General features: G+C 49.3%; 1 protein-coding gene across 5 annotated transcripts in view; it reads left to right on the forward strand.

The window, feature by feature from the left end:
• Window positions 1-4767: 4767 nt before the first annotated feature.
• The window catches only part of ASCC2 (activating signal cointegrator 1 complex subunit 2), a 48259-nt gene continuing 39987 nt past the window's right edge, over window positions 4768-13039 (forward strand). Inside the window, exons 1-5 of one of the 5 annotated variants that reach the window (XM_074972626.1) lie at window positions 4768-4845; window positions 6934-7238; window positions 8919-9016; window positions 9897-10055; window positions 10418-10588. In XM_074972626.1, the coding sequence (XP_074828727.1) occupies window positions 8936-9016; window positions 9897-10055; window positions 10418-10588 (411 nt within the window). In that variant the 5' untranslated portion in view covers window positions 4768-4845; window positions 6934-7238; window positions 8919-8935. Of the gene's footprint in view, window positions 4846-6653; window positions 6727-6933; window positions 7239-8918; window positions 9017-9896; window positions 10056-10417; window positions 10589-13039 lie in introns of those variants that run through there. The other 4 variants (XM_074972624.1, XM_074972629.1, XM_074972625.1 and 1 more) reach the window with 4 other exon arrangements.

A 13039-nucleotide genomic window follows, 5' to 3' on the forward strand; every position in this document is an offset into this window, starting at 1 on the left:
TACAGGGACAAACCATCCCGATGTGTAGAAAGAATAATAAATATGGCAAGAAGAAAGCCAAGGAAAGTGTGGGCCCCTAACTGAATGATGGAGGCAACCTAGTGACAGAGGATGTGGAAAAAGCTAATGTACTCAACGCTTTTTTTGCCTCTATCTTCACGAACAAGGTCAGCTGCCAGATTGGGCAGCACAGCACAGGGAGGAGGTGACCAGCCCTCTTGGGAGAAAGAAGTGGTTAGGGACTATTTAGAAAAGCTGGACGAGCACAAGTCCATGGGGCCGGATGCGTTGCATCCAAGAGTGCTAAAGGAGTTGGCGGATGTGATTGCAGAGCCATTGGCCATTATCTTTGAAAACTCATGGCAATCGGGGGAAGTCCCGGACGACTGGAAAAAGGCTAATGTAGAGCCAATCTTTAAAAAAGGGAAGAAGGAGGATCCTGGGAACTACAGGCCAGTCAGCCTCACCTCAGCCCCTGGAAAAATCATGGAGCAGGTCCTCAAGGAATCAATTCTGAAGCACTTAGAGGAGAGGAAAGTGATTAGGAACAGTCAGCATGGATTCACCAAGGGCAAGTCATGCCTGACTAACCTAATTGCCTTCTATGATGAGATAACTGGCTCTGTGGATGAGGGGAAAGCAATGGACGTGTTATTCCTTGACTTTAGCAAAGCTTTTAACACTGTCTCCCACAGTATTCTTGTCAGCAAGTTAAAGAAGTATGGGCTGGATGGATGCACTACAAGGTGGGTAGAAAGTTGGCTACATTGTCGGGCTCAATGGGTAGTGATCAATGGCTCCATGTCTAGTTGGCAGCCGGCATCAAGCGGAGTGCCCCAAGGGTCAGTCCTGGGGCCGGTTTTGTTCAATATCTTCATAAATGATCTGGAGGATGGCGTGGACTGCACCCTCAGCAAGTTTGTGGATGACACTAAACTGGGAGGAGTGGTAGATACACTGGAGGGTAGGGATAGGATACAGAGGGACCTAGACAAATTGGGGGATTGGGCCAAAAGAAATCTGATGAGGTTCAACAAGGACAAGTGCAGAGTCCTGCACTTAGGACGGAAGAATCCCAGGCACCGCTACAGACTAGGGACCGAATGGCTCGGCAGCCGTTCTGCAGAGAAGGACCTAGGGGTGACAGTGCACGAGAAGCTGGATATGAGTCAACAGTGTGCCCTTGTTGCCAAGAAGGCCAATGGCATTTTGGGATGTATAAGTAGGGGCATTGCCCGCAGATCGGGGGACGTGATCGTTCCCCTCTATTTGACATTGGTGAGGCCTCATCTGGAGTACTGTTTTGGGCCCCACACTACAAGAAGGATGTGGAGAAATTGGAGAGAGTCCAGGAAAGGGCAACAAAAATGATTAGGGGTCTGGAACGTATGAGTTATGAGGAGAGGCTGAGGGAACTGGGATTGTTTAATCTAGAGAAGAAAAGAATGAGGGGGGATTTGATAGCTGCTTTTAACTACCTGAAAGGTGGATCCAAAGAGGATGGATCTAGACTATTCTCAGTGATAGCAGATGACAGGACAAGGAGTAATGGTCTCAAGTTGCAGTGGGGGAGATTTAGGTTGGATATTAGGAAAAGCTTTTTCACTAGGAGGGTGGTGAAACACTGGAATGCGTTACCTAGGGAGGTGGTGGAATCCCCCTCCTTAGAAGTTTTTAAGGTCAGGCTTGACAAAGCCTTGGCTGGGATGATTTAGTTGGGGATTGGTCCTGCTCTGGGCAGGGGGTTGGACTAGATGACCTCCAGAGGTCCCTTCCAACTCTGATATTCTATGATTCAATGAAAGAGGCAGCCCCCCTTTGTAACCTTTAGCCCGGAGTTAGGGTACTCAGGCTATAGAAGACACCCCCTTCAAGTCCCTCCTCTGCCAGAGTGGGAGAAAAGATTTGAACAGGGATTTGCCACCACTAGGCTATGGAAGATGCTGATGTGGGCGACATCCCTCAATCTCCTATTGAAACTGTTCCACTTTAATTTAATATGAATTGGGACAGACAAAGAGCTAGAACGATCTCCTCTTTCCAGGTCTTTTGTGTGGAGCCAAGTGGCCTCCAAGCGCGCCTACTGGATTAGGCCCTCGATGCAACTTAGGTGGCCAAACACCTATCAGTCCCTGGTGCCTGGATCACTCTGGGGCTTAGGCAGGAGGTAGGTGCCTGGAATGAGGCAACAAGTGTGGTTGCTCAGAGGCAGAAATGTAGGCACCTAGGAAACTTTTACTGCAAAAACTTAGGTGGAAAGTGACTTTAGTTGCCAACAGGGTTAAACGGCAGTCATGTCGGTCTTTTCTCGATAACAGTTATGCCTAAAAACAGGATTTAGGCACCTAAGTACTTTCATGGCTCCCACACTTACCTCTCTGTTCCTGTTTATTCATCTGTAAAATAATACCTCCCTCACAATAGGGTTGGGAGCTTTAATTAATTGTTTGCAAAAGTGCTTCGAAGACGAAGTCTGCTTTGTACTAGCACAGCCACAGGCTTATGATCTGCATGATACAAACACTTGGGAGAAAAAGTCATATTCCAATTGTCTGCCACAGTGGAAGGAGTTTTATTTTAAAATTGGGCGTGGGATCAGATCCTTACAGATTTCTGTTGTAGCCAGAATTGTCCTTTTGCTTTTTGCACCCAAAAGAACTACACTGCTGAAACTGAAAGCTAAGTAACTTTTGGATGTTTCTCTCTGCCTTTGGGCTCGTCCACACAGGAGAGTTTTGCCAGTTATACCAGTATACTTACACTGGCATAATTGAGCCAATATCGTTATACCAATATACACTCCTATATGCCCAGTTATTCCAGAATAAGAGTGGCTTGATTTGGTTTAGTTTAAAATCCTTCCAACAAAAGCTAAAGCAAAGGCAGCCCTCTGATATTAAACACAAGGTGTTACAGCAGTATAACTACATTGGTTTATAGTCACAGCTTACCTTATACTGGTATAACTTTCCCATGTACATAAGTTCTTAGACACAAAGGTCACATGGAAGTTCTAAGCTGTATTCCCTACTCTGGCATGGACTTTTGTGTGAACTTAGACAAATCACATATTTTCTGGGCCTCATTTATTCCATCTGCAAATTGTGATACTTGCCTCCCCCACCACACGTGGGCTGGGAAGCTTATTTAAGTTTGCAAAGTACTTTGAGATCCTCAGGTGGAAAGCACTATACATGTACAAATTATTGCTACACTCAGAGCCCTCCCATTGCCAGTGAACTGGAAAAGACTCAGAAGGATAAGTAACAGGCTGCATTGTGATCTTCCACAGGAAAAAAAAAATCTAACCGTGCTTTTTTTGTAAAAATCTCTTTTTATTATATTACGTAACGTCTCATCCGCTTTGCAGCTGATGCTCCATTCCTGCATCCCCTTTGCAACAACATTCCGCTGTCGTTCTAACCTGGGACTGAAAAGACACCACAACACCATGAAGCATTTAGTACACTAGGACAATTGCAGCCGTGGGTTTTGCTCACATACCAGGCATATTCAGCAGGAGTGAAGCAGTTAAGCCTTTGAAGTTAGGTAGCATTATTCATGCGGCTAGCATGGTGCCGGAGATTTTATTTCATTCAGTGAGGTGATACAGCTATCATAGGTGCCAACTTTCCCAGGCGCTGGTGGGCGCTCGCGCCCCCCCCGCCCTGACTCCACCCTTTCCCCGCCCCCATTCCAACCCCTTCCCTAAAGTCCGTGCCCCAACTCCGCCCCCACCCTGCCCCTATTGGACCCCTTCCCCAAATCCCTGCCTTTTCCCCGAGTGCGCCGAGTTCCCCCTCCTCCCCACTCCCTCCCAGCTGTTTCGCGGCCTAAGTGCTGGGAGCAAGGGGGAAAAAGCGGCACGCTCAGGGGAGGAGGCGGAGGTGAGCTGGGGCTGGGGGGGGGCGGGGAGCTGCCGGTGGGTGCAGAGCACCCACCAATTTTTCCCCAGGGGTGCTCCAGCCCCAGAGCACCCACAGAGTCAGCGCCTATGACAGCTATGGGAAAGTGCTACCACCCTGGCGCACAAGGAAAAAACACAAACGTCCCATCGACTTCCCTGGGCACTGAATCAAGCCCCTTAATGATTGACTGGCTATTGAAAGCTCAGCTAATCATGTCATTCTAGAGAGACATCTGCTACTGAAACAACGAGGAGTCTGGTGGCACCTTAAAGACTAACCGATTTATTTGGGCATCAGCTTTCGTGGGTAAAAACCCCACTTCTTCAGATGCGTGGAGTGTCCTTGTGGCCACAGACGAACACGGCTCCCCCTCCGATATCTGCTATCAATGTCGGCAAACCCTGTGGGCTGCGGGCATCTGAGGGATGAGGGCCATGGAGGCAAAGCGCCCATCCAGGCCCTGCTGGGTCCGTCTCTGAGCGCGGGGCACGGCAGCCCTGCGCTCCGGGCGGCCCCTGGGCAGCAGCCCGCAGCGGCTGCGGAGCCCAGGGCTGGGGGTTCAACCCTGGCCGGGCCACGTCGGGATCCGGGGATCGGTGCTGCTCGGAGCGGGGGCGGGACTGGGGGACCCCCGAGGGCCCTGCCAGCCCGGCTCTTCTAGGGCAGCTCGCCCCGGGGCCCTGCTGCGATGCGCGGGGCGGGCAGCGGCCTGGGCGCCGGTGGGAAGCCCCCGGGGAGAGCGCAGGGCGGCCGGGCTCCGGCAGGGGCCAGGCCCGGGGCTGGCGAAGGGGGCCGCGGCCCTGAGGGAGCGAGGACTCCGCCGGGGCCGCCTTTCCTGCCGGTGCCGGAAGCGCCCTTTGACCCCGGAAGTGCCCGGCCGGGGAGGCGGGGCTAAGCTGTCAGAGCCGGACGGGCCGGTAACGGGCCGGAGCCGCCGGTCAGCGCGCGGGGACCGGCCGGGGGGGCCGGAGCCTGTGGGTGGGGGTGGCTGGGGGCAGGGGGACAGTTGGGGGGCAGCGGGGTGGGTCGGGGGAGGTGGGGGGGCAGCGGGGTGACTGGGGGCAGGGGGACAGTTGGGGGGCAGCGGGGTGGCTGGGCGCAGGGGGGCAGCAGGGGGGCAGCGGGGTGGGTCGGGGGAGGTGGGGGGCAGCAGGGTGGCTGGGGGCAGGGGGACAGTTGGGGGCAGCAGGGTGGCTGGGGGCAGGGGGACAGTTGGGGGGCAGCGGGGAGACTGGGGGCAGGGGGACAGTTGGGGGGCAGCAGGGAGACTGGGGGCAGGGGGACAGTTGGGGGGCAGCAGGGAGACTGGGGGCAGGGGGACAGTTGGGGGGTAGTGGGGTGGGTCGGGGGAGGTGGGGGGGCAGCGGGGTGACTCGGGGCAGGGGGACAGTTGGGGGGCAGCGGGGTGACTGGGGGCAGGGGGATAGTTGGGGGGAAGCAGGGTGGGTCGGGGGAGGTGGGGGGGCAGCGGGGAGTCTGGGGGCAGGGGGACAGTTGGGGGGAAGCAGGGTGGGTCGGGGGAGGTGGGGGGCAGTGGGGTGAGGTGGGGGAGCAGCGGGGTGATTGGGGCAGGGGGACAGTTGGGGGGAAGCAGGGTGGGTCGGGGGAGGTGGGGGGCAGCAGGGAGACTGGGCGCAGGGGGACAGGTGGGGGGCAGCGGGGAGACTGGGGGCAGGGGGACAGTTGGGGGGAAGCGGGGTGGGTCGGGGGAGGTGGGGGGGCAGCGGGGAGACTGGGGGCAGGGGGATAGTTGGGGGGCAGCGGGGTGGGTCGGGGGAGGTGGGGGGCAGCGGGGAGACTGGGGGCAGGGGGACAGTTGGGGGCAGCGGGGTGGGTCGGGGGAGGTGGGGGGCAGCGGGGAGACTGGGGGCAGGGGGACAGTTGGGGGCAGCGGGGTGGGTCGGGGGAGGTGAGGGAGCAGCAGGGAGACTGGGGGCAGGGGGACAGTTGGGGGGCAGCGGGGAGACTGGGCGCAGGGGGACAGTTGGGGGGTAGTGGGGTGGGTCGGGGTAGGTGGGGGGGCAGCGGGGTGACTGGGCGCAGGGGGACAGTTGGGGGGCAGCGGGGTGACTGGGCGCAGGGGGACAGTTGGGGGGCAGCGGGGAGACTGGGGCAGGGGGACAGTTGGGGGGAAGCAGGGTGGGTCGGGCGAGGTGGGGGGGCAGCGGGGTGATTGGGGCAGGGGGACAGGTGGGAGGAAGCAGGGTGGGTCGGGGGAGGTGGGGGAGCAGCGGGGAGACTGGGGGCAGGGGGACAGTTGGGGGGCAGCGGGGTGGGTTGGGGGAGGTGAGGGAGCAGCAGGGTGGCTGGGGGCAGGGGGACAGTTGGGGGGCAGCGGGGTGACTGGGGGCTGGGGGGCAGCGGGGTGGGTAGGGGGAGGTGGGGGGGCAGCGGGGTGACTGGGGGCAGGGGGACAGTTGGGGGCAGCGGGGTGGGTCGGAGGAGGTGGGGGGCAGCGGGGTGACTGGGGGCAGGGGGACAGGAGGGGGGAAGCAGGGTGGGTCGGGGGAGGTGGGGGAGCAGCGGGGAGACTGGGCGCAGGGGGACAGTTGGGGGGTAGTGGGGTGGGTCGGGGGAGGTGGGGGGGCAGCGGGGTGGCTGGGGGCAGGGGGACAGTTGGGGGGCAGCGGGGTGGGTCGGGAGAGGTGGGGGAGCAGCAGGGTGCTGGGGGCAGGGGGACAGTTGGGGGGCAGCGGGGTGGGTCGGGGGAGGTGGGGGAGCAGCGGGGAGACTGGGGGCAGGGGGACAGTTGGTGGGAATACCTCAAGAAAACCTGGATTTGTGCTGGAAATGGCCCAACTTGATTATCATACACATTGTAAGGAGAGTGATCACTTTAGATAAGCTATTACCAGCAGGAGAGTGGGGTGAGGGGAGGTATTTTTTCATGCTTTGTGTGTATAAAAAGATCTTCTACACTTTCCACAGTACACATCCGATGAAGTGAGCTGTAGCTCACGAAAGCTTATGCTCAAATAAATTGGTTAGTCTCTAAGGTGCCACAAGTCCTCCTTTTCTTTTTTAGGAATAAGACTCTCACTGGAGAGCAGTTCAGTCTCCCCTTGGCAGAGTTAGTCGGCTTTTACACTAGTCCCATCTGCTGATGCAGCCCCAAAGCTATACACAGGGAGTTGTGTCCTCAAGGCTTAAACCAAAGCGCATAGAAAAACGCATATCTTAGTCGTCTTTTTCCTGTTTAGCTCAACAATCTCTTGGTCAGCAGTCTAACTTTCGTCGGTACTGAGCATCGGTAAGTCCTGTTGACTTCAGCTGGAGTTCTTGGTGCTTAGCACTTCAGAAAATTAAGCTGCTGTTTGTTTGTTTTTAAAGGTATGTGTATAGTAGATTTTTAAAAACAGTTTTTAGAAATGTAAGTCCACAATTTATTTTGTGTCAAAGACTGAAAACTAATATTTTGTCTCACAATAAAAGCAATATCCTTGTGGTTTTTTCAGCCTCAGTGATTTATCATAGAAATGTGAAAATTCCTACATAGCTATATTTTTAAAACCCTGGTGTGAAGCTTACCATTTTAATAGCTTTTAGAATGCTGTAAATAGTTCTCCCCCCCACCCCGCGCAAGTACTGCACTGGTTGTATATTGGGATTAGCATGGTGAAATATATTTGTTGTTAAATGGATTTTATAAGAAATCCATTTGTCATAAGATCCATTTATCTAAAAGGTTAAACATTAAAGGTTTTGTCATCTAAAATTTCAGGTGACAAATGGACAAAAGCCTCAGCCTTTCAGGTATGTCTACACTGCGCCTAGGAGCAAGTCTCCCAGCATGGGTACACAGATTCACCCTAGCCAGGCTCAAGCTAGCGTGCTAAAAATAGCAATGTGGATGTTCTGGCACAGGTGGAACCTCGGGCTTTCAAGCCCATCTGATCCCAAGGCTTCTGAGCCTGAGCTCCAGCCTGAGCTGGAACGTCCACTTAGTGCACTAAAAATGCCCATCTTGAGCGCGACTAGTGCAAGTCTGTCTGCCTGGGCTGGAGGTTTACTTCCAGCTGTGGTTGAGATATACCCAGAATCTGTCATTTCCAGCTTACGCTTGGATGCTGCATTTGGATCCATTTGGGTGAACATGGCATAAGTGTGGTTCTGCCTGAGGATAAGGGTCCAAAGACGTCCATCTAACTTCAGGATCAGGGTCTTAAGCTTTAACTTGAGTACAACTTTTTAACAGCATTTGAAATAAATGATCGTACTTTTATTAAACCACAGAAATTAAAGTACAAAAGCTTTGTTGAGCTTGCAGTTTCCAAGCTTTTTAATATTTGAGATTTTTAAGGGTGTTTTTAATGGTACATCTTCTCTTGAATTGCCATAGCAAGGTTTTTCATTTAGTAGAACTAATTGTATAATAACAGTATCTGTGAGAATACAGGGGCTTGTACAGAATCAAACAAGCAATGGGCATAAAAGAAAAGTGAAAGCTCAAATATCTTTTCTAGTCTAATCTCATGTCCTTAAAATATATATATTATGTATATAATCATTTAATAAACTTGCTTCATAAGAACACAGAATCTTCTTTTGATAACATATTAGCAGGATGTCTTATGACCGTCCTTAGAATTTCTGAAGTCTGGACATAGACTATGGCTACAGGCCTCTACACAGGAGAGGTCTTAACAGGACTTTTCAGTAACCATGTCAGAATTTTAAGCATTTACACAAAAGAAACTACACCAACAAAAATTCTTTTTGGTGCTCCTGTGGATGTCTTTGTGAGTGCTTGGTGTAAATGCTGTAAAGAAAATATGGCTGTACTCTAAGTCATGGGGAGCTGCTTTTTCTGTGCCTATGCACCTAATCCTTGGATGTCTCCTGAAGTCTGATGTTTGGTGGTGTAAAGGTTTCCTTTGTTTTGATGTGGTTCCAGACTCTAGGGGTGCTTTTTATAGAAGGGGTGCATTTTAAACCTGTCTTGTTTTGTTGTTGGTTAATTGTTTCTGTAAACAGTTCCTCATATTGCTTTTATGTTGGTGTTTGCCAAAGACAGAGATCTCAGCACAATGCCAGTATTACCCTTGGATGAACTCCAGCTTAGAGAGACGGATCCAAAGACAGGGAAACTGAGGACTTTACCAGCATTGGTGAGCTGTGTAGTTTTTTAAATGAAAACATTCAACAAATCATTCTCTCATTTCAAGAAGCGACTTTAGCAAAACTGGCTCTGGGACCAAAATACAGTGAAACCCAAACAGCTTCCCTATAGGAGGAGGTTTTATTTGAAGTGAAATTGAAGTCTGCATGTTGTAGTTCATTGAAACTATTTGGGGCTTTTGTTCTGTTGCAGTGTGGTGTATCCAAGTTTATTATAAACGTAGTCTTCATTCCGAGAATTGCTTGATGGATAGTGTTGATATTCCTGTAGTGGAGAGGAAACTTACTGATATTTGAAACTCAGTTTAGAAGTTTAACTCTGAGGTGGAGCATCAGTGTTGGTTCCTCTGTGCCACCACGTTCTGTGCCCTTGCCCATGTGGATTTGCAACCACAGGCTGAAGTCAGAGCTCAGTGCAATGCAAGCTGCACTAAAGGACGATAACCTGTTTGATTTCTGTATTGGATAGTCCAATCAGCTTGACTCTGGAAGGTGCTGAAGCATCGGTATTGAAAGGGAGCAACATTTCAAAGGAATGACTTTGAGCTGTTGCTCTTTCTTTTGGAGGTGTGGGAGAGTTGCTTGTCAGTGATTTATCTGAATGGATACAAGGAGCAACACATACTGAACTGTGCAGGATTCTGAAAATATTATTGAAAAATAAGGATGATGCAGAACCACTGATCTGCAGTGTTTTAAAGATTAAAGAGCGGGGAGACCTGCCAGTGAACATAAGAGGATGGATTCCTGATAACCACACACCAGTTTCCTAAAAATATGAGAGATGTCCCTGGCTGCATAAATGGTTAAGAGGAATTCTTGTTGCTTGGTCCCTGGTTTGTTAACACATTGTCTTTTTGCTTTCTGTAGCATCCAGAACTGAAAGCTGATCGGTCTTTTGTGCTATATAAACCACCCCCTAAAGTCAGAGACCCTGCTCTAGTGGAGGAGTTCTTGGAACGAGCAAAGTTCATTGCAGATGATCTGAACTGGCTTCTGGCTTTGCCTCATGATAAATTTTGGTGCCAGGTAACATTACTGAATAGATAATAAATAAAAACCTGTGACTTACATGAGTGCTTAGAAAAGTAGGTTTAATTCACGTATCTGATGAAGGCTCATAATTGCCTTTTGTTGCTCGTACCCAAACATCTTAATTTTGGATCGTGTAACATTAAGATTGTAATATTTCCTTAAAGATTTTTGATAATGAATTTTAAAACTGTTAGTTTGGAATCAATGGACCATGGACTCCTCTGAACACCTTTGATTTCTTTGGCTTACTGTTGAATTTAAATACCGTGCACTGCATATATGTCATGTGATGTGGTGTACCACTGTGCATGCTTCATCTTTCCCTCTCCCCATTTGCCTTTGTTCTGTTGTATTAGGTCATATTTGATGAGACACTTCAGAAATGCCTGGATTCATATCTGTGCCATGCCCCTCGCAAGTTTGATGCATCGTTGGATTTCCCTCTGGAGGTGAATGACATCCAAAAATGCCTTCATCGGAGTGTCTTCCTAACCTTCCTCAGAATGTCTACTCACAAGGAGTCCAAAGTAAATACCTCTTCTTCTTACCCTCACTGCACACTGTATGGCTTACAAAAATAGACAGACATTTTGGGAAACAGACTGTGTTTCCTATTCATCTCTCCTGGCTGCCTTCCTTTCTTAGCCCCTATTTTTCTCATTCCAATAGTTTCCACAAAGATAGTCCACCAATCAGCAAAGGACGGAACTATCTTAAGTGCGTAATGATTTCATTAATCTGCTTCACAAAGGAAAATGCTACTCTTAATAATAGGTTAGCAAGGTGTGGCATTATAAATGGGTAGTATAAGAGAATCTACAGTAAGTTAGCCTTTGCAGGGCTGCATAAAAGGTGTGAGAGACTGTTGGAGGCCCCTGTAGCCATGTGTTGGTGACCACTCTCATGCCACCTGCTGCCCTGGTCCAGGCATCAAGTCATGCAACCCAGACTGAGACTTCTCCCATTGTACTTTCTCCAAATTTCTGTCTCTCCCAATGGTTGATTTAAAATTGCATCCAATTACAGTTTTCTTTGCATCATAATGAAGGGTGTGTGAGTGGAATGCTCATTAGCAGAGGTGGAAGTTTCACAAGGGCCTTAAAGAAACTCATTCTGTCTTCAGGTTTTAATAATTACTGACCTGAAATCCTCCTTGGTTTATGTCAGGGTTCCCTCCCCTCCCCCCCGACTCTGAACTCTGGGGTACTGATGTGGGGACCTGCATTAAAGACCCCCTAAGCTTATATTTTACCAGCTTAGGTTAAAACTTCCCCAAGGCACAAATTCCTTTCCTTGTCCTTGGACGGTATTGCTGCCACCACCACCAAGTGATTTATACAAAAATTCAGGGAGGGGTCACTTGGAATCCCTGTCCCTCCAAAATATTTCCCCAAGCCCCTTCACCGCCTTTCCTGGGGAGGCTTGAGAATAATATACCAACCAATTGGTTAGCAATATGAGCACAGACCAAACCCTTTGTCTTTAGGACACTGAAAATCAATCAGGTTCTTAAAAGAAGAACTTTATAAAGAAAAAGTAAAAGAATTACACCTGCAAAATCAGGATGGAAGGTAACTTTAGAGGATAAATAAAAGGATTTAAAACACAGAGGATTCCCCTCTGGCTCAGCTTCACAGTTACAAAACAGGAATGAAACTACCTTTTTAGCATAGGGAAAATTTACAAGCTAAAACAAAAGATATCCTAATGCATTTCCTTGCCTACTTACAATTTCTGTAATTTTAGATGGATCATTCCAGGTATATTTTCAGGAAATGTTGTACCTGCTTGGTCACTCCCTCCGTACAGAGAGGGAACAAACAAAGAGAGCCACAAACAAATTCTCACCCCAGATTTGAAAGTGTCTTCATTCCTCATTGATCCTTCTGGTCAGGTGCCAACTAGGTTATTTGAGCTTCTTAACCCCTTACAGGTAAAGCGATTCAGTATAGCTGCCAAGGAGGGATTTTATGCTACCCTTTTCTTTACATTTATGACCGTTTATTTTAAGAATATGCATTGTCATGATGGTCAATTTCAGTCTGTTTTGAGAAAAGATCTCAGTGTGAGTGTTGGAGGAGTGGGAAGAGAACAGGTGAAAGAAGTGCTGTATCCTGTAGTTAACATCACTTCAATAAAAGTACTCCATACTTCTGCAGAACCTTTCATCTGAGAAGGAATACTGTACAGACATTAATCGATTAAACCTCACAGCTACCCCCAATGAGGTAGCTAAGTATTTGGGTAAATTGAAGTCAATGGTTTGCCTGTTGCCACATAGCAAATTAGTGAGAGTGCTAGAAATAGAACCCAGCAATCCTAACTCCCTGTCCAGTGTATTAACTGGGAGAACACATGCTTTGGATGGATAATGTTTGCCATCATAAGCAAATCTTTCTTTTATTAGTCATTGCTTCCACTATTATTCTTTAAATTGCATACTTCTCCATTTCAGAAGCAAAGAGAATTTTAGTTTGAAGACCTTTGTCATTTAGAATTTTAAAAACATTTCCAGCCTAACATGTTAGTTACATGAGTTACATCTGGAAGATGGAGTTGGTGTAGGGGTTTGGAGCACAGAGATGTAAATCAGGAGTCTTGGGTTCTGTTCCTATCTGTGCCACTGATGAAGTGATCTTAGGCAAGGAACTTAATTCCTCAGTGCCTTGGCTTCCAGATCTGTAAAATGCTTGCCTACCTCACAGGGGTGGTAGTCTTGATATCTTTGAGGTGCTTGAGTTAAAGATGTTGGACAATGTATAGGTATTACTGTAAATGCTTTAATCCTTGCAGAGTTAGGGTTACCATGCATCTGGACATTTTTTCTTTTTTGATCCTCCACCCTCTGTCTGAGTGGATTTTTCAAATAAGAGGCAACGTCTGGATTTTTGTGAACTAACTAGCTGATGTTACATCTCAGAAAGAGCTGTCTCCATTCCATGATTGGTCCCTGCAGCTGCAGCTGATTGGTTACTTCC

Source organism: Natator depressus, chromosome 15 (assembly GCF_965152275.1).
Source record: "Natator depressus isolate rNatDep1 chromosome 15, rNatDep2.hap1, whole genome shotgun sequence".
In the NCBI taxonomy this organism is placed as follows: domain Eukaryota; kingdom Metazoa; phylum Chordata; order Testudines; family Cheloniidae; genus Natator; species Natator depressus.